The sequence below is a fragment of the Ammodytes marinus genome (assembly GCF_949987685.1).
Source record: "Ammodytes marinus genome assembly, chromosome: 5".
Lineage (NCBI taxonomy): Eukaryota > Metazoa > Chordata > Actinopteri > Uranoscopiformes > Ammodytidae > Ammodytes > Ammodytes marinus.
The window spans coordinates 21,092,648-21,118,265 of record NC_137234.1 but is presented as its reverse complement, the minus strand read 5'-3'; the positions used below and the strand labels follow the sequence as shown (position 1 = coordinate 21,118,265).

The 25,618-nt window shown below is 43.4% G+C and overlaps 2 protein-coding genes across 3 annotated transcripts in view; one reads left to right on the top strand and one right to left on the bottom strand.

The window, feature by feature from the left end:
• Nucleotides 1-492: 492 nt before the first annotated feature.
• man2a2 (mannosidase, alpha, class 2A, member 2) lies at nucleotides 493-20,015 on the top strand. Its single transcript, XM_080028066.1, has 23 exons — nucleotides 493-941; nucleotides 1,635-1,892; nucleotides 2,009-2,153; nucleotides 4,025-4,196; nucleotides 4,806-4,933; nucleotides 5,411-5,584; nucleotides 6,079-6,265; nucleotides 7,133-7,310; nucleotides 7,589-7,791; nucleotides 9,211-9,393; nucleotides 9,590-9,704; nucleotides 9,794-9,864; nucleotides 9,976-10,141; nucleotides 11,595-11,831; nucleotides 12,055-12,177; nucleotides 12,384-12,498; nucleotides 12,801-12,934; nucleotides 13,049-13,190; nucleotides 13,515-13,648; nucleotides 13,881-13,958; nucleotides 14,379-14,573; nucleotides 14,680-14,793; nucleotides 16,566-20,015. The coding sequence occupies exons 1-23, from the start codon at nucleotides 810-812 to the stop codon at nucleotides 16,716-16,718; spliced, it is 3,537 nt and encodes a 1,178-aa protein (XP_079884192.1). The 5' UTR covers nucleotides 493-809; the 3' UTR covers nucleotides 16,719-20,015.
• Nucleotides 20,016-21,582: 1,567 nt separating this feature from the next.
• furinb (furin (paired basic amino acid cleaving enzyme) b) overlaps nucleotides 21,583-25,618 on the bottom strand; it is an 82,051-nt gene continuing 78,015 nt past the window's right edge. For both annotated transcript variants that reach the window (XM_080027513.1, XM_080027514.1), the window contains exons 14-16: nucleotides 25,301-25,428; nucleotides 24,555-24,683; nucleotides 21,583-23,606 (exon numbers count right to left, since the gene is read on the bottom strand). In XM_080027513.1, the coding sequence (XP_079883639.1) occupies nucleotides 22,900-23,606; nucleotides 24,555-24,683; nucleotides 25,301-25,428 (964 nt within the window). In that variant the 3' untranslated portion in view covers nucleotides 21,583-22,899. The remainder of the gene's footprint in view (nucleotides 23,607-24,554; nucleotides 24,684-25,300; nucleotides 25,429-25,618) is intronic.

Genomic DNA, 25,618 nt, shown 5'->3' with positions numbered 1-25,618 from the left:
TGTGACATAACCTGGGGCTTGTGATCAAGGACGGGCTGCACTCACCATCTGACACTATGCTGCTGACAGAGGAATTGAATTAGTCTTGTTTTAATTCCTGGAGCTGCGTCGTCGGGCAGAGTTGAGCCTTGCTTGAAAATAAATTGAAAAATCTTCTTCTCTTAGCCAAGTTGGTCTTTTTTCCTCAGTTTATTCCATTGTACGGCTGCAGCCAGAACTGTTACGGCACTGGGGGCCAACTGAGCGTAAAAAGGGGACTGTACTGGAGGATTAGACTTTGTACTGTGGGAGTTCAGGGGGGACGTGACCGGGAAAGCAGGCCCAAAAGGACTCATCATGCTGCAGGGACGCCCTTCTGTGCCGTTTTCTTTTTGTTTTAGTTTTTTTCAACCTTTTCCCGCAGTCCCATCAGTTCTGGATGGTTGAGCACAAGGGCTACTTTGAAGGAGCCCACTGGTGGCTGAGGTTTGGCCGAAGCTGACACACTGCTTGCCAGCGATTGCTGATTTAGCACCCTTGTTCGCTGCTACGGCTGCAGTAGCCTCCTCATCGCTTTGCTCTTTCCAGTATGGGGAGTGGAGGCCGGAGGTATTACAGGAGTGCAACCAAACCAACAATACTGGTGTAGCTTTCCAACTTTTTTTTTGTTTTTTTTTTGTTTTTTTTCTTTCTTTCTGCACTGTGAAGGATTGTATTGTGGTTTGCAAGGACTTTTTTTCTCTGTCCTGGGACCACCCTCCCCCCACCTCAGTCAAGGTCATTTTTAAAAATTCCAAAATTCCCGGAAAAGAAGAGCGCTCCAGAGGAAGATGAAGCTAAGGAAACAGGTGACCGTGTGTGGAGGGGCCATCTTCTGTGTGGCCGTGTTCTCGCTGTATCTGATGTTGGATCGAGTCCAACACGACCCTGCCAGGCGACAGAATGGAGGGAACTTCCCACGGGTAGGAATATTGCTTTAGTAGAAGTAGTAGTGGTGCATGATGAAAAAAGAAAAAACCCTTTCTGCAGTCAATTATGTTCCACTTGTTTTTTGCATGTTTTGTTTTGATACACTAGGAGGAGCAGGAATAAACATATAGCCTTTTCTAAGACCAAATTACTGATGTTAACATTAGTCAAATATTTTTCCTCCTATAACACGCTTAATATTCCCATTTCTTCTTCTTTTTTAATCTGAATGCTTTTTTTTTGTTTTTGTTCAGCAATTTTTATTGATTTTTCATTAAACCGTGTATAATTCTCTATAGAACAGAATGGACCAAACATATACAAACATAGTATAGCTGTATTATTCATTACTAACACATGTGAAAGATACCCTCCCAACCCAACCCACCCAACCATCCATCCCAGCTTGTCCCTTTAATTCCAGATCTTCACAAGAATGCCTTTTTTTTTTTTTAATATCCAAATGTAAATAATGTCCTGGACCTCTCATTATGTAGATATCTTAATGGATGAATGATCTAACAATGTTTTTTATAACCTCAGCCGAATCAGAAGATTTTCACAATACCGACCGTCAACTAAAGTTTTGTCCCTGAGAACAGAGAATAGAACGTAGGGGGTTTGGTCAACAGATGTTTTGTGATGTTGCACAGCGGTGTGATGCATTACGTCTGTGTGCGCTTCAGAGCCAGATCTCAGTGCTGCAGAACCGGATAGAGCAGCTGGAGCAGCTCCTGGAGGAAAACCACCAGATCATCAGCCACATAAAGGACTCTGTGATGGAGCTCACAGACACAGGAGCTGTGTCTCCCAGCGGCCACCTGCCGTTCAGAAGCGCCAACGGGTCCTGGGTGCTACCATTCGACGGCCGCCCCACGTTCCTCGCTGTCAAGCCCCAGGATTGCCAATTTTCTACAGGCAGAAGTGGTGCAGCAGACGTTCAGGTGAGCTTAATGAAAAGCTAAGTAGCAGACATTATCGTGTCAATACTGTAGATGTTATGACATACTCAGTTTTGTCTAGAGAGCAAATTATGAGTTTGTTGTTTTTTTTATTTTAGATGCTGGACGTGTACTCGCTTCTCAAGTTTGACAACCCCGACGGCGGTGTGTGGAAACAGGGCTTCGAAATCACTTACGAAGCTGATGAGTGGGACAGCGAACCGCTGCAGGTGTTTGTGGTCCCCCACTCTCACAATGACCCAGGTGAGGGGAGAGGGCAGAACAAACAGAGCACAACATGACACAACAAGCTGTGGAAAGTTGCACTAGTCTCAGCGCTCCTTCCGATCAAAATGTATCTTAACACACAGTCTAAAACATGTCCGAACACTTTTAACACTGTCTGTGTCACAGTAGCTGCAGACACCTTCAGCTACTGTGAGTGTTTACATTTGCGGGGGCCAGTGATAGTGATGCAGAAATCCCTTCCTAATTTCATTTATGTATTTCCATTATTTTTATTATTAGCATAATGCTGACATGATTGATGGCTTAGCCACAAACAATGGGATTAGAGCACACTGGCATTGGAAAAACTCTAAGCTGTTTATGGGTCTGACTGGCCAAGATTTAATTTTTGGACTGACATTTCCATTAAACTTGTTTACCAGCCTGCCACATGCTCGCCAACTCGACAGTTGATTGATATGTTGACAGGCTGCAGCGACCTGCAACATGTTGTCCATCAACAATGGAAATTGGCTGCGTTTGGAGCTGTGTATGTTTGTCTCTGCTACACACTCTTCTTCAGCAATATTGTTTACGCATCATCCAGTGTCTGGGGTTAATAGACGGTAGGAAGGTCAGATTGTCAGCCAGCACTGAATGTGTGACGGCAGGTTTACTGGTAACAGGCTCATTTCAATAAATGCAAACAAGGGCTTTTCGGGGTACCTGGTCAACTACAGATGAGCAGGTCAAACCACAAGTAACACAGTGTTAAAAAAAAGACTGCAGTAAATTGTCCTATGTAGCGATGGGACAATCACTTTCTTTTTGGTGACCAGCGTATACAGCCATGCCACTGGCACAACTCTCAGAAATGTACTTAGCACTAGCTGCTCCGCGCTTGTGGAACCAACTGCCACCTGACATGTGATTCCCCCGCAAAACATTTTTTTTTTTTAGCTTAAATGTGCTCATATCTTATTCCATGTGTCCCACTTCTTTACAGGATCAGTCAAATGGATTGCTCTTCTTAAATATGTGGTCACATTTCCAATTTCTTCTATGGTTTTCTAGAAACAAGGGGTGGCACTACTTCCCCCACTGGCACAACTCCACCCGCTCCCCCTATAGATTTCTCTACAAAGTTATTGCTTTTCTGGCTTTGGAATTAATTTAAATCCTATGCATTTTTTAATATTTGTTTTACTTTTAGTGCTGTGTAGTTTACTACAGCCTCATGTTAAGGCAAACTAATACTAATAATGATCATAATAATCAAGAAAAAAAGCTCCGGTATCCAATCAGTATCGGTTTCAGCAGATCTCCAAATCCAGGTATTGGAATCGGATCAGAACTGAATTAAATTGGATCAAGGCATCTCTAGTCCTGTGCCTCCCAACTGACTACGAGCTCTGGTTCACTTTTGACAATCGCCATTTCAGTGGCAATGCTCATGACTCTGCAGAAGTTCAGAATCATGTGGAACTTTGATCTCTATAATATCCATATTAGCCTATAAAATATGAGATAAATAATTGACAGGATATTTCTAAGCTTTGATATTCTACACGGTTGCACACTAACGATGCATGGAAGGTGCTTTTTTTTGGGTCACTTTTTTTGAACCACTCGGCTGCTAAATGGCTTTTCGGGAAGGGGACACACACACACACACACACACACACACACACACACACACACACACAGCTCTACCTGAATATAATATGAGTTTTATTTTTGATCCGGTGCAGTGCCGAGTATTTCACCTGGCCTGTCTTTTTGTGTTTATTAGCCTGCTTTAGAAGGGCTGAGATGGAGGGGGGTGTTGTTTGATAGGTTTGCAGCAGAGCGTCTGTTTGCCAACTGTCTTGCAAATTGCTCAAGTTTTCGCCGTCTTGTCTCGTTAGGTTGGATCAAGACTTTTGACAAGTACTACACAGACCAGACGCAACACATTTTTAACAACATGGTGGTGAAGCTGGCAGAGGATCCTCGCAGGAAGTTCATCTGGTCTGAGATTTCGTACTTCTCCAAGTGGTGGGAGACTGCGGAAGTAGAGAAGCAAGAGGCCATGCGCAAGTGAGTCCTAGTTTGAAGGTGGACTTAAGGCTTCTGGAGAACACTTGTTGCTAAAATAATTTTTTTGGTGAAAATCGATGAATAGCTCCTCACAATTTGCTACCGATCCGTACTATGCGTGTGCACTAAAAAACTATAGGTTTTAATAAACATCCTAAGCTCTGTCAACATGCATCAATACATCAATATGTAAACAAATGGGGGCCCACCGTGGCTAGCAATATACCTGTTTACAGAGCCTAGGCTGCAAATAAACATTTATTCAGCAGTGCAAACACATTGTGTACAGGTAGCCGAACGTGAGGAGATATTCGACTGAATATATTTGACTAAAAGTGATTGTCAACAGGCTTTCTCCAGCATCATTTACTCCACCTTTAGTACACAGTCGTGCCTTTTAGTTTCACAGATTCAACCTCAAATTAGTTGTTGATATCTTTTCATGCCTTACCGACCTCGGGTAAACGATTTTGTACAATGGATGCTGCTGAGTTCTTGGCAGATTGCTGCCGCTGTTTTAAAAATAGCTTGTTATCCTGTTAATGTGAGTCTCCCTCCTAAATGCTGAATTATCTTCACCTTGCTTTGTTAATCCTCTGCGTTCAACAGGCTAATCCTTGGGGGCCAGCTGGAGATAGTGACAGGTGGCTGGGTGATGCCGGACGAAGCCAACGTTCACTACTTTGCCATGATAGACCAGCTCATTGAGGGACATCAGTGGCTGGAGAGAAATCTAGGTACACACAATCAAGTCAAGACTTGACTCCTGACATGAATCATTTCATTTATATTTAGACTCATTGTGGTTAAAGACATTTGCCTTCACTCTAGTTCTCTAGGGTAAAGGGCACGACAGAAAATAATTGAGAACCACTGGTCTAGACCATTGTCAGGACTGTGTGGGTGTATCCGTATCAAACGGTCTCCATGGCAACAGTAATTTTTTTTTATTGAACGTTCATTCAGAGAACTGCCGTGATTGTTTCAAAATATTTACTGTGTCATCAGCACCAGATCATTGCCTGCCTCATCAGAACCGAATACCTGTAAATTAATAACTTTAGTTTGATAAATATGGCTAATTCTAACTCCCCAAATTACAGAACGAGAATGATTTTGTGGATTTGGGTCTACAGGAGCTTTAAAAGAGGCATCCTTTTAATTTCTCTGAGCACAGACCTGAAGTACTTTCTTCCCCCGCTCTCCGCCTGTAGGTGTAACTCCTCGCAGCGGGTGGGCGATTGACCCCTTTGGTCACAGTGCTACCATGCCGTACCTGCTGAAGAGGGCCAACCTGACCAGCATGCTCATCCAGAGGGTCCACTACTCTGTCAAGAAACACCTGGCCTCCACCCGCAGCCTGGAGTTTATGTGGCGGCAGGCCTGGGGTGAGTGGACCGCAGCCAGCCACGTCGGCTTGATTCATGTGCTCGTCTTTACCTCATTGCAGAACGAGTCGCTCCACTTAACACGGGGAAAGTTTCGATGAACGGCCAGTGTGTAATGTAGCCTCTGAAGAGCTATCTTCATCATTATTTCTTAACGAATTGGACATCTGCTGAAGATTTACTGTCCATTAGCTCCTAATGGACAACTCCTCTGGTGTTACTCTGTGTGTTTGTGATGGGATTCATTCTGTAATGCAGTGTGGCCATTTTCCGTTTTGAGGCTTCATCCAGAATTACTTCTGACGGTCCCTGGAGAACACTGTAGCTGTCAACTTGCCAACAACTTTTATCAGCACGGATGTGTCTATGATTACAATGACTCAAAACAGATCATGCTTAATGAATGTAATCCATTCTGTTCTTTCAAAGCTACTTTTATCCTGAATATCTCTCAAGCCAAATGATTTGACATGTTTGCTTTCCTGCATTGACAGACACTGGATCAGACACGGACATGTTTTGCCACATGATGCCATTCTACAGCTACGACGTGCCTCACACCTGCGGGCCTGACCCCAAGGTCTGCTGCCAGTTCGATTTCAAGAGGTTGCCAGGCGGCCGGATAAACTGTCCCTGGAAAGTGCCACCCAAACCGGTGGTGGATGCCAATGTTGCAGAGAGGTGAGATGTGTGGGGATTAATAAACTCTTACTTTGGGTTAGTGACATGGTTAAAGTGGCTACTGTAGGTCTAATCTAATTACATCAGCTGAAATGGGAGCACTTAAGATTTATTGTTCTTCTTCAATCATGCATGTATGTAAGAACATGTATTTGCTACCACAGTTATAATGAATTAACATGAATGCCAAATATAATGTAGTTCCATCTTCGCAAATGTAAGGAATTTCAGATTTTCTTTCATTAATTGATGACGTGGTAATGTCGGCTGTAGGAAATTGTAAGATCAATTGCAAGAAGTTGTGTCTTTTAATAATTCTCTGGTGTTTTATACACCAACAACAAATGGATTTTGATTAAAAAAAGATTAATCCACAACGAAAACTATTGTTAGTTAAAGCTGCCGTATATGTTGGCACATTTCCAGTATTAGTTGGGCTGTAAGAGTCTACAATGCTAAACATATATTTGTTTCTGTGTTGTATTGGGATTTGTCTTTGGCCACACACACACACACACACACACAAGGCTCACACAAACACAGCAGATTGATCGCTGCTGTTGCAAACCCGATGGTTATCATCACAAAAAATAAACTTTAGTTATAACTTGCGCCAATGACAACAGCCAGAGGAGGGAGCCAGCCTGAGACTGCAGATGTCCTTGCGGGCAAATTATGTCTCTTTTTAGAGGACTTGAGTAACTTTCTAGAGGACATATGTTGGTGGCTAATGGAAAATACCCCCATGGTGAAATTGAGCCTCCTCTTGCAAAGCATAGCTGTTTCTTTGCCAAGAAATGTGTCCCTTCACTTTTTCCTTTTTTTTCTCTCTCTCCCTCTCTCCACCTCTTTTCATCTCTCTATCAGGGCGAACTTGCTCGTGGATCAGTACCGTAAGAAGTCCAAACTCTACCGCAGCAAGGTGCTACTAGTCCCCCTGGGAGACGACTTCCGCTACGACAAGGCCTTGGAATGGGACCAGCAGTTCATGAACTACCAGAAGCTCTTCGATTACATGAATTCTCACCCAGAGATGCACGTACAAGTGAGAAAATAATTTGTCATCTGTCACATTGTTGCCAAATATGTTTTTTTGTGTGCATCTTTTTCATTGTTTTTGTTATTCTCTGCGTTCGGTGTAGCAGGTTTCTCTGTATCACAAGCTTTTCTTATGATAATTTCTCATGCAGAGGTATTTTAACTCGCTGACCGAACAAAGAATCTATCACCACTTCAGAAGATGCTGTGTGAGATAAAAGGCACCTGCATAAAAATAATTTTTTTTTTTTTTTTTACTTGTCCTTTGTCTGGCGGCTCCTCTAGGCTCAGTTTGGGACTCTCACGGACTACTTCAACGCTGTGTACAAAGCAAATGGAGTGGCTCAGGGAGCCAGACCTGCAGACTTCCCAGTGCTTAGCGGAGATTTCTTCACCTATGCAGACCGCGAAGACCACTACTGGACCGGCTACTACACTTCTCGGCCCTTTTATAAGAGCCTGGACCGTGTGATAGAGTCGCACCTGAGGTGGGCCACATTTTATCGCACAACACTGATAACTGATAACTGAAACACGTAAAGCCTGTGGCGTGTCTATAACTGTGTAGGCAGTTTTGTTTTCTATTTTGCATTTGCTTATATGTATGTTCTAACACTAAATTGGCATCAGAGACATTTTTTAACTTAGATTTTGAGTTTTCGTTTTATATTAGCCTTTTTTTCTCATCTGTAGTTTTTTTGCTTTCATTTTTTTTCAGACAGATCAGAAAAACTGTCCAATAAAATCTTTGTTTTAATTTTTTGTCATCAATACTTTGGCATAATATCCTATGTCAATTATGGATGTCAACATTAATTTAAATCTGATCTCTCTCTATCTCACCTCTCCCTTTTCATTCTTTACTCTAAACCAGGGGTGTCCAAACTTTTTTCACTGAGGGCCACATACAGAAAAATCTACGAAGGGCCGGGCCACTTTGCAAAAATAACACACTTATCAGGACGTGTAGCTGCTCTGATGTTTAGTTTCATAGTGTTTTCATAAATTGTAATCCTTCTTCACGGCAACACTTTACTTGCACATTAAACAGATACATTCCCCCTCTTGTTAAATGCCATTGATACACCCAGTGTTTTCTGCTTTTGCGTCCAATGTCCAGCTGGGTGAAAATAGTAGCCAGCCGAGATCCCGACCCTCCAAGGGGGGTCCGGGGGTATGCCCCCCCCGGGAGATTTTTTAAAGTTTTTAAAGTGAAATGCATGAATCTGGTGCACTTTGAGAGGGAAATTAAGAGGCTGAAGAATTTTGTATGAAAAAAATGGAGACACTGTGTCAGATGAATTAGAAGCTATTGGAGAAGGACACATGGATTTTCCATAATAATATTAATTTAAAATAAAATGTTATGCAGGGTCCCCTGGGATGGGCTTGGAGCTCTTTTTCTTTTTTGGGACATATTTCTCTGTAATATAATGAGTGCATTTAAATTATTTAAAAATTAAAAGGGCCATATTACATTATATTTTTTAAATGTGCCACGGGCCAATCAATCAGTTTTGACAACCCTGCACTAGTGGGTTAACTAAGAAATGCAAAAAAAAAAAAAATGTTTTTTTTTTTTTTTTTTTTTTTCAAAGGGCCATATTACATTATATCTTTGAAATCGGCCGCGGGCCAATAAAAAGCGGGCCGCAGTTGGCCCGCAGGCCGTAGTTTGGACACCCCTGCTCTAAACGTACTAAATTAGGCGAAATGGCAAAACATTTAAGTTCACCTTCAGTAGACAGCAGTTTTCTGGAACATTAACTCGGTTTGAAACAAGTCTTGAGGTTTTATTTTTTCAGTCGACTGTTGATTCCAAAAATGTTTTAGTGCGAGCACACGTTAACTGACTCAATAAAGCCACTGTTTCTTATTTTAACGGCTCTATGAAAACTGTTATTCAGGGGGGCAGAGATCCTATACAGCCTAGCTGTTGCTAGCGCTCGGCACACAAATATGGAGGGTCGCTACCCGGTGGCTGACTATGCCCTGCTGGTTGACGCCAGACGATCTGTCGCCCTCTTCCAGCATCACGACGCCATCACCGGCACTGCCAAGGAGAATGTGGTCATTGACTACGGCACCAGGTAATAATGTGGTCCTTTTTTAGAATTAAATGTCAGTATGAGGAATGGAAAAAAAGAAATGTAATATACAAAATAGAAAAACGGTGCTTCCCTCTTCCTAATCTTTGGTCTCTGTGGCCATTTTACATTTGCCAGTTCAATACTTTCTCCTCTCTTGAGTGCCACAGCGGTACATTGATCCCTCCCTCCTCCCTAGACTACTGCGTTCACTTGTCGGCCTGAAGAGAGTAATCATCAACGCAGCTCATTTCCTGGTGATGAAGAACAAAGAGTTTTATCGCTTTTACCAGACGGAGCCCTTCCTGGAGACGGTGAGAGGAAAAACCTGGAAGCTTAACTCTGTGTATTTTTCTTCCTTGTGGAAATCTTCTGTGTCTTACATTTTTCTATTTTTTTACAGGATGACAGGCGTGCTACTCAAGACTCTCTGCCTCAGCGCACTTTAATCGAACTGGACCCAGCAGGCCCGAGGTATTATCAGCATCCCCCCTCGGAACTTAAATCTCTACTCTGCCTCCTCCCGTCCTCCCATCCTCCATCCTGCGTTCCTGATTGCTTTTTTCCCCCTTTTCTTACTTGCAGGTACCTGGTTCTGTTCAACCCCGTGGAGCAGGAGCGGCTGTGTGTGGTGACCGTGCTGGTTAACACAGTCAGGGTGCGGGTATTGACTGAGGACGGACAGACCCTCCCTGTGCAGCTCAGTGCTCAGTGGAGCACTGCTAGTCAAATGAGTGCCGAGGTATTTGAGGTAAGGGATTAAGCTCATTAGACACTGCTGTTTTTTTTTTCTCGCATGGTGAAATTGGGATATCACTGGCACAGCAGCAGCAGCAGCGTCTTCACTGCATCTGTTCAGTTGGAGAACTGCTGTGAAATCCTTTTGACAGCGCTCACAGCCCAGCACAAAGTCATTGTTGTGATTATGAAAGAATACAGCCTCCAAGCTTCACACTTAACATCACAGTTTTGTGTGCAGGTGAAGCTATGTTGATTTAAAAAACCGATGCATAATATGCGTTTGTCAGATGGACTAAAACCTGTTCAGACTTGTCAGGTTGGTTGCTGGCAATGCACAGGAGAGGTTTTGGAGAATTGTCAGTTGTAGCTCTTTAAGGTGAAGTACACCAATTTATACATCTGAATCATACTGCATATGGTTAAACATTTGGATCTAAGCTCTTATTGGGTTAAAAGGGTGCTGACTGAATTCTGATAAATTACCTCAAATGATGTCACTTGAGTCAGTGTCGGTTGGGGTGGAAGACTACAAGTTAAAAACAAATTTATAAATGTATTTAGAAAGAAATATGCTTACCATACATCCTGGTTGTGGTTAGCAGCTCAAGGCTACAGCCATTAGAATCAACACACAAATCTCTGAACAAACTGTCAGCGGTCGGGTTGCATTAGGGGTAATGTAGGCTACAGGTTTTGATAAGAAAGAAAAAAAGCTTAGATTATAATAATTCATTCATTGTTTTCCATTGTAAATCACACAATGATATTTTATTATTGCAATGCTAAATAAGTGAGCACTGTTTTATGTTTCTTTATTTGTCATTTATCTGTCACATTTGTATGCTTAAAATATAAAAAAAAAAGCTGCTCAAACACACACACTAGTCGATGCAGTCGTTTTATTTTAAATTCCACGTGTCCGCACATCAAATTTGATGACTCATAGAATCACTCCTCGGGATGTGACTCAGCCCAGTCCGTGTATGGAGTGTGAAGTGGTGAACAAGTTGCCTGACCAAAGATCTTCTGCTTCATTCGTCGTGCACAAATAAAAAATTCTCTCCTACCCACAGAAAGTAATGGAATTGAAATGTAACTGAGGAACTCATAAGCACCCATTTCTCCATCAGGTTTTAATTACAGCACACTGTCGCTAATGTGTAAACGCTCTTAACTTTTAATGAATGCCCTGTGGTCAACACTCACCGTCCAATTAACAAGCCACTGGAGAAAAAAAAGATGAGAGAACTTAAAATGTTTCTGTGTGTATTAAAGCTTTTGAAATTATTTGAAGGTAATTCTAGGTTAAGACGCCATTGGTGCAATAGCCTGTATATCGTATAGGTTAATATGCAAATTTTTGTAGCTCTTTTTGTTATACTATGGTATGATGTATTACCATATATGGACCTGTGTCTGCAATAAAGCTTTATTATATCATTCTTCCACCCTCCTCCATCCAGGCAGCATTCATGGTTCGTCTGCCAGCGCTGGGCCTGGCTGTGTTCCATGTGTACGACTCCCCAGACTCGCCCATGACGCTGCGCTCCGACACCGTGCTCCGGCTGTCCGGTCGAGGAGCCTCCTCTCGAGCCTCAGACCCACTCCCTGTCCGCTCGCAGCAGGCCGACCCCCAGACCTTCTACATCAGCAGTCAGTCTCTCTCTCTGGGCTTCTCCGGAACCACCGGCCTGCTCGAGGTTTGATTGTTAATGTTTTTGTGTCTTTTTTTATTGTCTTATTATTTATTTTTATTGGCACATCTAATTTAGAATTTGATCTTTTGAAAAAAAAAAAAACGCACCAAGAAAAGGGGGTTGATTTTCCCAATAATTCCTATTGCTATTCCAGACATCCTTTCAACTCTTCCTGTTTTTATCCTTTGCTCGTTTTCCTTTTTTTTAATGGCTTCTTCATCTGCAGAGTATCAAGCACAAGGACGACCCTCAGGAGGTGAAGGTTCAGATGCAGTTCATGGTGTACGGCACTCGCACCTCCAAAGACAAAAGTGGAGCTTACCTCTTCCTCCCCGATGGGAAAGCAAAGGTATTCTCTCAGTTGCATATCAGATGTTTACTTGCCTCTCCAGAGGGTCTTTGATAGAAGCCTCCCTTGTGCATTGTGTCATTGTATCACGCTGAGGTGCTCGGGGCAAAAAGACAGGCAGACTGGGTGCTGCTTCATCTTGTTTTGATAAATTTTCTTCTTTGGCTGTGTTGTGACCTGCGCGTGTTCTGTCTTCCTGCTCTCAGCCCTACAACCAGAAGGAGCCGCCCGTGGTGCGCGTCGTCGAGGGGCCTCTCTTCTCGGAGGTTGTGGCACACTACCAGCATTTCCAGCAGACCGTTCGCATAAACAACGTGCCGGGTAATAAAACACACAGCTTCAGTGGAATCAGTTCAAATGGCCTCTTCAAATGCATTTCATGTTTTGTTAAAGCAGCAGATGGCCCAATTATAACAAGGGGCCAATGACGCGTTGGGACAAAATGACAATTTAAAATTGAATCAGGGACTTTTATTTAGTTTGGCTGCCTGCTGTACTTTAAGCAGGCGAATGTAATATTTTAAAAGTAGCAGTCATTCTGCTTTTGTAGTTCATATTTCTCCATTCACTTTCCCCCGTGCGCATGTCTTTGGTTCATCTTTATTGTTTGGTCTTTTTTTCAGGGGTGGATGGGTTGAGTGTGGACATCTCCACCATGGTGGACATCAGGGATCAGACCAATAAGGAGCTGGCAATGCGACTGGTCACTGACGTCCAGAGTGGAGACGTATTCTACACAGATCTCAACGGCTTCCAGGTCAGTCCCAACCTCAGCAATGGGAAGAAAAACTTTTATCGTCACAATATAACAACATGTATCTCTGGTTATGCCGATGGTGATGAGTTTAATTTTATCGATCTCTTTTTGTAGATGCAGCCCCGTCACCACCACCTAAAGCTCCCCCTGCAGGCTAACTTCTACCCCATGCCCAGCCAGGCGTACATCCAGGACAGCAACCACCGCCTCACACTGCACACGGCGCAGTCTCTGGGAGTCACCAGCCTGGAGAGTGGTCTGTATCGCATTACAATTGATCTCATGTTGTGTCTCTTTTAATGAAAGTTATTTCTAAAATTCCCTCTCTTTTGCTCTGTTTACTACTCCTCTATAACCTTTTTATGGCTTTGATTGCACTCAAGTATGGCCTCGGGAGGTTTTCAAATAACAAAAAACAGTTCATGCTTTCACATTAATGAACTGAGCTAATCCTTTTCTCATCATCGTTACGCAAGGAATGGGGGCATTTGTAAAGGACGAAAAAGCAAAAGAGTGTGTTGTCATTATGGACTGGCTTTTATAATAATGCTATTGTCTTTGCTCCTGCGCCTCCCTTTAGGCCAGCTTGAAGTGATTATGGACCGGCGACTGATGCAAGATGATAACCGTGGGCTAGGTCAGGGCCTGAAGGACAACAAGAAGACGAGCAACCGCTTCCGCCTGCTGCTAGAGAGGAGATCCACAGGCAACAAGGTCAGTAAAGATGGCAGCCAAGGCGGCTTATTGAAGCCGGGGCCAGCTCTATGCACATCCAGGAATATAACGGGAATCTTTTGTCCTTCATGCTTTATTCATCATCACAATTTTTTCCCCCATCTTTTCTGGGTCCTCATTAAACCCCCCCCCCCCCCCCCAGTCTGTCTCTTTGTTATCCTCTCCACTTTTTCTAACTTTGTCTTCTCTCTTCCCACCTCATTACCTTCAGCACAATGGCCTCTTTGCCAAACTCTCCTCCGCGTTTCATTCTTTCCTCTCCAAAATCTGGAGTGACGGAATCCAACAGGTAACGTTGCCTCGGCAACAGTGTGGATTCTAGCTAGCCCCATAGCAGCGTAGCCTCTGCTGTTGCTCCTGCTCCTTTTTTTTAGCTTTCCTCCACCTCACAGCCGAAGCCTAACCGGTCCATCTTTTAAGACTGTGTGGTTCCTCTGGTCATGCCATAACAACGCCAAACATCCCTGTAGTGCTATTCTTAAAAGAAATAGAGCTGTGTGGCTGTAACCAAATCCAATACAGAGCCATTAGTTCTGTGTCTGTGTGGACTAGAATTAGGAATAAACCTCGTTCTATGACTTGTGGTAGTTTTGAGTGTCTTCCTCACGTAGCAAAATAATGAGTTTTACAGGTGAGTCCCTTATGTTGTAGTAGCGGCACTGTCACTAACTAACTGCTGTGGCTTCACTCCGTCCATGTCCTCCACCAGATGATGGACAGTGCCACCAACAGCTTCCCGTCCATTCTCAGTCACATGACCGGCGCCATGCTGAACCACGAGGTGCTGGCGCTGCCCGTGCTGCCCAAGAGACGCGGCATCCCCCCTCTGCAAACCTTCGCCCCTCTCAAGTCCCTCCTTCCCTGCGACTTCCACCTGCTCAACCTGCGCAGCATCCAGAGCCAGGTGACGCACGCACTCAATTTTTTTTTCTCTGATTAGTTATTCTCTGTATTGGCTTTGAAGTTGACCCATGGCCCGTGTGTGTGATATGTATGTGATATGCTAGCAGCAGGATCCACTATCGCCATCTCCTTACACAGCCTTGATCCTTCACCGTTTGGCCCTGGACTGTGGCCTGGAGGCTCAGAACCTGGGCTTCAACTGCACCACCACACAAGGACAGGTCAGGGTGGAAACACACACACACACACACACACACACACACACACACACACACACACACACACACACACACACACACACACACACACAGAGACAGAGACACAGACACAGAGACACACAGACACAACATATAAAAGAAACCTGTCTGCTGTGACGCTGGTCACACTTTAATTATTTCAATTCAGGCTGCTTCATTTAGAAGGACTGGTTTAACGTTTATCTTTTTTTTTACAAACAAAACATGATAAGCTGAAAAAATATGCTTTCTTCTTACAGGTTGAACCACACAGTATTGAAGGCAGAGGAAATTAGCTTTACCTCAATTATCTGTGGCTGTGTAGTAACAAGCCATTATTTTGTTCAGCGGTGGCGCACACATTACGGACACAGTGATTTTAACAAACTCATGTTGACAACAAAATTGCTGACACCAACTTTAAAGAGCTGTTAAAATATTAATTCCCAAATGATAATTCAATAATATTACACACTTTTACTATAACACTGTCAGGGGCTATCCTGCTTCATAAGCACTTTTGCTGTTGACATTTAATTTGTTTTATTGCTGTTTACTTAAAGGTCCCATATTATGCAAAATGCACTTTTTCAATGTTTTTTAATATAAATATGAATTGAAATTGAATTTATTTTTTATTTTATTTCAGACATCAAAAACAATACAAAACAAAATGAAAAGCATAAAAATACAATAAACAAAATGTATGTTTAAATGACTTCACAAAAATAAAAAAAATTAAACAAATTATCTGTATTGATATGCCTGAAAAGGAGCAGGAAGAAGTATACACTTACGGGTCCACGGTGTGCCTAAAGACTGCAAAAGTATATAAAAAAAAACTCTCTCCTTTTCTCACCCTCCCCCTTCCTGAAAACCTCCCCAATGTACTCCATTCAGAATTTTTATAGCCTATGATAACTCCCCCCCCCCCCCTATTTCTTATTGGTCCACGGCCCCAAGATCCTCACGAAAAATGTTCCTTCACCGCCATATTATTTTTCCCTCTAAGCAACAAGATTCCCGCTTCCCGCTTTTGCTCCTATTACACTAACTTAGCTTTCCCATTGCAGTCTAGAAACGCCTCGGTTTTAACATGACAAAGGGTAGGAAGGAAGCTATTCCTGTAGAAATCAAACTTTGAAGCTAATGTTTTCACTGGTTTTAAATCGTCCGAGTGTTATTTTCAGCCATTAGCTCCCGAGTAGCTTCGCAGTAGCCTCCATCTTTTGCTGCATTTTGATTGTGAACATGTCTTTTCCATTAGCTTGTGGCTGGTCAGTGCATCTGTATGAACATAGTCTTTCATGTAGACAATGATCGGTCATGTCAAACTGTTCAAAGTATGGCTAAGCTCCTGCATTAGCCATTTTGGCTATTCACGTGAGGGTAAACACTGTGTAAACACTCCGCAGTGTCTCTCTAGTATCACGTAATCACGGCAGAGACAGTGGGAGGGCATAGACCAGTGGGAGGGCCCAGCCAGACCGCAGGCTGCAGACACCAACATAGGCTATCCTGAGATGAGTGGAAAATCAGGGTATAGAGGCTTGCTACAACAAATGATCTGAACAGGGTTTTCAGCAAACATCTAAAAAAATAAGTATTGGGGACTACTAAGACCATATAAAATTGACAGAAAAGTGCATAATATGGGAGCTTTAAGTACATTTTTGGAATGCTGAGTCGACAATTCAATATATATTTATTTTCTTTTTGAACACCCTGGTGCCGTGTTGCGCTTCTTCCTCTTGCAGCTTAACGTATCAGGACTCTTCAAGACCCTGGACCTGCAGTTGCTCCAGCCCGTGTCCCTGACTCTGATGCATTCCAGCACGCCTCTGGCCAACGACTCCACCATCAGCCTGGATCCCATGGAGATCTCCGCATTCAAGCTCAAACTACGCTAAGGAGCTGTCTGGACTAAAAAAACAAAAAAACAAAAACAAAAAAAAACTGGTAGTTATACAAACCCACCAGAGACTCCTTGGACCAAGAAACCAGGCCCTGGACGGCCACAGACTGGCCCGGGTCCCACTGTTTTGTCGAGCAGAAAACACGTACACTACAGCTCAAGAGGGGAAGGGGTCCGCTGTAACAGGACTAAGTGCACAGCAGGGGGCAGGCCATAGCTGTTACTGTGGATCAACAACCCCAGGCAAACTCGCAGCTGTTCCAAAACCAAGAGACATACACCAGATACAGACAGGTATCTGTCCGGTCTCCTGTAACCGAACAATGAAATCTCATTTAGTTCTGCTTTGAAAGAACTTGTGTCTTTTTTCTATCTTTACTCCATACTGGACTGAACTACTGAATGTAAATATCCCAAATGATGGGTGAGTAGCGGGTGGATGATTAGGGGGCTGGGACTCGTGCCACATTGGAGTGCAATTTACAAAGCTTTATTTAGTGTATGGGTTTTACAATTGTTTTTGTATGTACGCGGTGAAAGAGAACACGCATTGTGGCAATTTTGTTTGTTTTTTACCCGTCAATCGCGCATTGACTGCCGTTTAGTTTTCTTTTTACGACAGACTCGAATGCAGCAAAGAGAATGTGTGATTGCTCTCTGCCCGCCTCGGGACCCCCAAGCTGCGGCTCTTTAAGCCATCGCGTGTCCGAGTCTAAGGGGTCCCACGTCGGTCACTGCTCGATAAACAATGTGATCATTATTCATATGAGACGACTGTTTACCTTCTGTCAGCTGTTTGTGCTTGTAGTACGTCAGAAATACTCTCTTCCATTTGTCTTTACATTTCAAAGCCCACTGTCCGTCACTCCTTCACTGAATGGGGGGGGAGGGGGTTGTTTAACATGCTATATGCAGTAGAAGACTAGACAAAGACTTTACCTCATGTATATCATATGGCAGATATATCGGGATGTGTGTGTGTTGCGTATGTTGACGTGAATATCTGAAGGTTTTCTTTGGGGGTCTATTAAGGTCACAGTGTGCACTATCAGGGACCATTCCTAGTGCTGTTAGGCGTCATCCATCACAACATACATTGAAAAGGGGTAGTTCACCCAAATTACAAAAATAGACACATTGACCATCTCCAGCTGTGTCGGCCTACGCGTTGCTGATAGATTTGTTTTTGAGATCTCCGACTAGAGTGGCTGGCAATGCCCGTTTACATGATTGATTATCGGTTTGTTATATAAAATGTCAGGAAATAGTGAAAAAAAAAAAATGGTTATTACCATTTCCCACGGCCGAAGGTTATGTCCTTTTTCAATCACCTATTTTGTATAAACAGCAATTCAAAAACCCAGAGGTATTAAATATATTGCACATATCCTTAAGTGAACAGTAACAGTTAGTCATTGGAGAAGCTGAAATATTAGGGAACGTTTTGGTCGGTAAATGATAGCCAACCGTGGATGAAATGATTATCGATTTATTAATCCTTCAAACGTCTCGGCACTTAATCCGTCTCCTGCAATTTCGGACAACACACCACCAGCACAATGAAGCTGAATTATATTCTTGATGCTCTGTGCGTTAGCATTGCTGTCCTTTTTTAAAAGATATTTGATTGCAACCGGTATTTCCTGCTATTCCACTGCTAAAAAACATACCTGGCTGTGAAAGGATTTCAAAAGGTGCTTTCTGCCAATTCCATACTGCTTCCAATGCTAATTCTGAGTGTGTGGTGTGTGTTGGCAGTTCACACTGGGAAAGTGATGAGATTAAGTCCGTACAAAACAGTGTACATGTATACCATACCATACTAAACTTATTGTGATTGGTGGGGAAACTGCTCCAGGACACCTCAGAAAACAGATTTTTTTTTCTGTACGATACGTGTAGATGGTAATGTTCTCCTAAAGACAGAGGATGCACACACTGCATCATTTCCTGCTTGTTTAAAAAACACTTTCCCTGCGTTCCGAATTGCATACTTTCTACTAATATAGTATGTAGAAAAAAGATAGGATGTCCCGATTCTTGTGGCCAGATTTAGGATTGTTAGAAGTACCCGGATGTCCTACTTCATCCGGCCATGATTGTTAGTGTTGAAAACTGCATTCTATTTGGGCGATTCTGAGCCACAATCGTGAAGTGAAGTGACGTCACATCGACGAAGCCTCCTTATGAAAACAAACGGGGACGCGCCGGATATAAAAGCAAGAGGCAAGATCAAGGCGCAATGTTATGATGAAATAAAAGAGTAAAATTATGTCCCAATAGTATGCCTACTGCATCCTAACTACAAAAAACTGTTCTATAAACATCTTTCTAACTGGTTTGTAGTACGAAATTGGGACACAGCAAAATCGTCTGTGTGCACACTGCTAGTGGGACTATGTTTCTGGGAGGAGATGTCGCTGTTGAAGTTTGTATTTTTATTTTTTTTTCAATGTAATTACTCCATGTTGGGCCTGAACACTTTGAGTGCAATTCCATTGATCTCCATGGGTGGTAGAAAAGATCTGGGAGAGGGATTTCTCCCCATGACTGTGTCACATGAAACCAAAACTGCCTGCATGTCACGATAACACTAAGTGACTCACCTAGGTGAGGAAACACATCTATTTGTGTGGTTTAGTTGAAGGGATTTTTTTTTTGTTTTTTTGTTTGGTTACAGGGCTCCTCAACTCAGAAGAACATTATGTTTCTTGAAATGAGCTGTATTAAAAAAAATATGTTAGTCTTTTTTTAACCACCCAGCTCCACAGTGCTTCTTATCCCTGTGGCTTTGTGGAGGCACTCGGCCTTTTCTCTGCTGCGTGTCTGCCTCTACAGTGGCCGTGGCGGATGCTGTCATCTGTGTCCAAAGCCCAACCTGTGTCACACACTTTGTACTGCTGCGCTGCCGTCTCAACACTTTAAGCGCTCGTCCTCTCCACAGAAGGACTTGTTTTGTTGCAATACTCAAACCCCCTCTGGCCTCATGTCTCCTCTGCCATAGTTCAATAGATTCTGCTTTCTCCCTCACTGCGAGCAATGCAGACACCCCTCCAGCTGCACATAACAATTCTGTGAGATCGGATTTCACTGCATCTTTGAATTGCACTTTTCTTCCGTCTGCAGCTATACTCTGTCACGACCCTCTCTCCCGCTGTCTCTGTGTCCGTCTGAGTCTCTGTATAAATGTTTTTTTTTCTAAATGTGATATCCGTTGTAGCGCAGTTTTTTTTTCTTTTTTTCTGTCTGTTCAGAGGTAATATATGAAGGCAAGGTTTCGTCTGTATTTGTTTATTCATGGAAGCTGCATTAGAACAGATGGGAGTGAATAAAGATGCAAATAAAAAGGTGTCTTTTTGAAAGGTTTCACTTTACTTGGTCGTTTTAGTTTTCCTCAGTCTTTTTAACACATTGTTAACCAGGCCTGTATTTTCATGCTTGGGCTATAGGTCTTTCCCAATACTAGTAAAGAGCTTGTGTAGTTCTCCATCACTAGGGGGCAACGTTAAGTCAGCACATCTGTACAGTCCATTCCTACAGATTCTGTCAATCTGAGAGAAGGTTTTTCTTTTGGTCAGTGGTTGGCTGTCATGGAGTCAACCTGGAGCTCACTGCTCACACTTTAAAATCCCCTACTTCACAGTTTTCACTTGTGTGTACCCCTCTGTCAGGCAAAGGTGTTGAGCATGAGTTGAACATGAAAAGAAATGTTCCTTTTGTTGACGCTACATAAAAATTATCGGGTACCGTGTGAGTGATGCCTGTGGAGGCACCAAGGGAACACTCAGCATTTTACTCCACAGTGTGCTGGTGAAAGCTCTCCCTGCGTTCCAAATTGCATATTTTTTTTAAACATACTACAGCATACTAGTTTGCATCCTAAACAATGACATTGGATGTATGGCATCTGTGTATTTTTGACATACTGCATTTGACATTGGCCTACATGTATTGTGACATCCAAAAACTTTTTATGGTACACTAAATGATGAGGTATATTATTGGAACACAGGGCTATTCTCTTAAACCTTCTGCAGGGGGAAAGGGAGGGAGAACAGACACACACAATTGTCTAACCAGCTAGATTATTGATCTGAATGCAAAATCGGCTGATAGGGAGCATAATTGGTGTTTTTATTAATCTAATATCTCTTGCTGCCAAGCTCAGTTAGTAGGTCAAGCAGAACATGACAGCTAATTAATGGAGGTGAATGAGTAGATGAAATGCTTTCAAACTCATCCACTTAAAAAAAACTACTAGAGCCGATTTCACACCTATACTTTCACACATTGAGCGTTTATAATGCAAATCATGACGCATCCATCCAAGGGGCTCTGAGTTGTGCAAGCGGCAGATCTAATTATGGGCCACAGAATGAATGTACCTTTACCCGTGATCCCAGTTACCTGCCTCTAGTGGAAACCTGCTAATGAACAAAACAGCTACAAGGCAGCCATTGTTTTCTTCCCTAATGCATACAAAAACCTGTTCTGTTTCTGTTCATTTAAACTTTAAGGGGGCCCACACCATATTTAAGTCAGAGAAAAGAGTTTTCCTGAAGGCTTTTTGGCAGTGCGCTTGCTGCCATGGCAGGGAGAAGACAGAATGCTGGCAACCTGTTAAAGCTGAACGCCCCGAGTGAAGGAACACAAACTTGCAACAATGATATACGACCATGAAGAAGTGATGAGCCATCTGTTCTCTCGGGTGGCGTTGGTGTGTCAGAGGCTGGATTTAAGATGCATAGAACCCCTGATAGTTTTATCTATGCCAGTAAAGACTCGAGTCTACCTATGCAACAGCCACAGTCATTTTTATTCCAACATGAAACTGATCTGCACAATATTAACATCCACTGTCAGTTAAATAAAAAAAGGATATAAAACGAACATAGAAAATGCAATATAGCTCATTTTGCAATCGCTGAAACTGTTCCAGGCCTTTTTATCCAAAGGATTTGTGACTTGACTCTTGTAGCGGCAAGTCTGCACTGTTCAAAGTCCAAAGTGAAGGAGCTTTACCCTGATGAGGACATTTCTGGGAGAAGAAACCCCAAAATCAATATATGCTCGGTGGAGAAAATCGTTATTCGGGGGAAAACATTTTTCCCTGCAGCAACCAGGTAGAACAATGTTGTCAATGTCATCCACGCAGCTTTGGGAAAAATGTGTGGCTTTTTTATTTCATTCAAAAACAGTTATTTTATTACAAGTCAATGAGACTTTTGTGACTGATGCATCTGATATGGCTTTGCTTTGCTGGCAATTCCCACTGTGCCTTGATTGAAAACCCAGAGCATCCTCCACAGTTTCCTGCTTATCAAACAGCCTGCGGGATGTTTTATTATTCTGTCCCAGTGCGCCGCAGATATCTTCAATTTAAAGTTTTCTTAGTATTAATGAACAGTGTGTCAACTTCACGACCCCTGGCCCACAGTCTGCCACGCGCCTGATAAGATATAACAAAGCCAATCTATTACCGCTCGGCCTGTGCTGACGGCCAGATGGTCGTGTTGGGGACTAATCAGATGCATATTTGAGCGAGAAATGCAATCCACTGGTTCAGAGGGGCGACCATTTTACACGTCAGATTCAGTTTACTCACCAGAGAGGCTACCCCAATAATGTCATCAGAGGTAATTTGAGCTCCGATTGGTTGTTGGAACTTAAAGACTACAATTTTATTGGATTTTCCCCAGAAGCTGAGGGTGTGCCTTTACCAGCTGGGGAGGATGCTACTGAGTTGCCTTATGGGAAATGCATTGATTAGGGTTTTCAATCTAATAATTAGGATAGCTCAGCTTCTGCTGCCTTATCATTGACCATTCTTTTTTGAAATATGTCCCTTGACTTTATGTGCGCACAATTGAACATTTCTGAAATACCTCTTTGACAAATTGGACAAAATATGGTCAAGCAGGTCCTGAAAAGTAAAAATAAGTAACAGTTGCAAAATATCTGAAATTGGCGATGAAGTGTCTAATTCAAAATAATACATCCGTCTTCAATTGAGATAAATGAACAAATGTGAATAAATACACAAATAAAACAAATGATTGACTGTAAGGGGTTTGGATGGGTATTGGTTGGGAAAGTAAGGTCTGCACTTGTGTGGTTCTCCTTCATGTGTCGGCTCCAAACAGTCACATCAAAATGCTTATTAGATCCAGGCTCAGCTAGATGGAGCTCTGCGTCTTGATAAAAGCTGTCCTCTCGCTGTGACCATCCACTTCCTCGCTGTCTGATTCAGACTGGTAGGCGATCATGTCCTCATCCCCCCACACAGTGGGGATCCCCTTGTAGCATATCCGTGCTTTCCTCTCCCGTCCTTGGCCAAAGCCAAAACCAAAGCCCACCCGCGCCCCTCCCGTCTCTGAATACACAGAGGGCAGTTTGGTCCTCCAGCCCAAAGAAGAAGGGCCCCCTGAACGCATCTGCAGCATGAGGAAGACCCCGGCAAAGAAAGCCAGGATGAAGGCACAGCTGAGCACGGCTACAATCGCAGGCAGCTGATTGGACGGAGCTACGCTGAGCCCCGGAGGCTCCTCTCCCGCAGCAGCAGCAGCAGCAGCAGGGTTGTCCCCCTTTGGCTGGTCTGCATCAGCCTGGGGGGCCCCGGCTACAGGGGATTTCCTCTGGACCTGGTTCTGGTGCAGGCAGGAGGTGAGGACCAGGTGGCTGTGAGGAGGGCAGGACAGACAGTCTGTGGGCCCCATACCAGAGCAGCTGAGGCAGGCAGGGTTACAGGGCAGGCAGGCCTGGACCGAGGCCAAGTCCACCCAGTTCTCCAGGGAGAGGTTGAGGAGCTGCTGGCCCGAGGTGAAGCCCGGCGGACACAGCTTCATACAACCCTGGAGGAAGAGGGAGAAGCCGGGGCTGCACTCTGTGGAAACCAGAACAAAATGAGGTTAGGCCCTCATGCAATCCAAACACAGCAAAGACTGCACCCGTAAATAAGTTTTATACTACTCCCATCATTTTCCTATCAATTTCTGACAGAACTACAGTAAATATATGTTAATGGTGCAGAGATCAGTTTTCTCTTTATTATCAATAAATCTGCAGATAAATTTCTTCACTTACCGATTGACTCATTATCTGACCATTTAAAGGCTGCAACAATCAAATGCTTGAAAATAACTCAATTATAATGATAGATGACGGATTAACTCATTTATTTGAGCGTTTATGAAAAATAATTTGGAAATGATTAAATAGTTAAAACCCAGTAGTTGGACACAGTCTATAAGCAGTTATTGCAGTTATACCCATTGAACACTATCTTATTTATCCCCAAATGTATCCCTGGAACATTCTAGTTAGTTTTTTAAAGAATAATTCGGAAACTGGGGCGCCGTGAAAGGTGTTAACAGTAACTCTTGAGAGGTAGATTCTAACTCAATTAATGAGAAGTCTTGAATGCTTAAGAGGACGGGCGTCTAAATGCTTGGATGCAGAATGGTGCTTCTGACTTCATCTGCCTTTGAATGAGGGAGACATCCTCCTGAACAGTTGTTGGCACCGTAACACCTCCTGCGCTGACGGTTTTAATCTCCCCCTGCTGCGCCTCCATACGTCCTGCGCTCACTTCAAACTAATACAACATATGGCAATGTGCATGTTCACAGCGTGCACGTGAACAAATGCAGGAGAGGCTTTTAGATGGCCAAGCTGTATTCTCACAACATTCTCTTTTTGCAAGTTTTAGACACTCAACATAGCCTGACCGAAAGCCTGTTTTGTAACAATGTCTGTGTGCCTGCACCAATACAAATGAGCCAATTCAATTTAAGTGGCGCCTGTGCCAGCGGAAGCCCGAAAATGACCTCACCGATACAGATCTGCTGGGCGTCAAAGGTCTTGCAGCTGTTGTTGGACGGCCGGGGGAAGTCGGACGAAGAGGGGTTGACGACGCTGGGCCCAGTGCCCCAAAGGGTGAGGGTGAACTGACTCAACACACCTGAGAGAGAGAGAGAGAGAGAGAGAGAGAGAGAGAGAGAGAGAGAGAGAGAGAGAGAGAGAGAGAGAGAGAGAGAGAGAGAGAGAGAGAGAGAGAGAGAGAGAGAGAGAGAGAGAGAGAGAGAGAGAGAGAGAGAGAGGGGGGGGTATTAAGATGTGCAAGAGCATATAAATGTAACACTTGTCACAGAGGGAACAGTGTGAACTGCCTGAGAAGAGTGTATGGGGGTGGTGAGAAAGAAAGAAAGAAAGACACGAAACTAGTGATTTGAGCGGATGTGGCCCAACACCGGAGGTTGATGAACACCAGGGGAGAAGGAGATGTGTTCCTGTCTCATTTCCGCAACAATCAAATTACTGCAGAAGAATATACAGTATCTCTGCCCGGCAGCGGTAAGGTTTTAATCCGGATGCATTTACCCCAGTCCCAAAAATAGCTCAAAACTGAGTCATTAGAGAGATAATGGGACAGAAAAGCAGAGGCTACTCAGAGGAGCATGGGAATACTGTGTGCAAGAGGACTTTAATTTAATGAGGGGGCAGTGAATGCTGACATGAGTGTACGTTTTGATGTAATGTGACCAAAATGAACAATTATATGGCCACAAGTGGGTTTACCATAGTCGCGGCCATTAGCGGCTACATTTTCTATTTCCAGGGTCCATTCCCCTTGAGGTTGCTCATCCCACGAGTGGGTGCTCATAAAGGCCCAGTCGTTGAATCCCTCTGAGGAGAAGTCATTGGGCCTGAAAGAGAAAGGAGGGGAGAGAGGAATATATTTTTTTCTCCTGTGTTTTTTTTCCCAGAGTATACCTGTGGGAGTATCTGGGAACAGCTAAAATTGAGTTACACACATGCACATTGTGTTCGCTAGTGTGTGTGACAGAGACACAGACGAGGAGAGAGAGAGAGATTTACATCAGGGCTTTGCTGCTG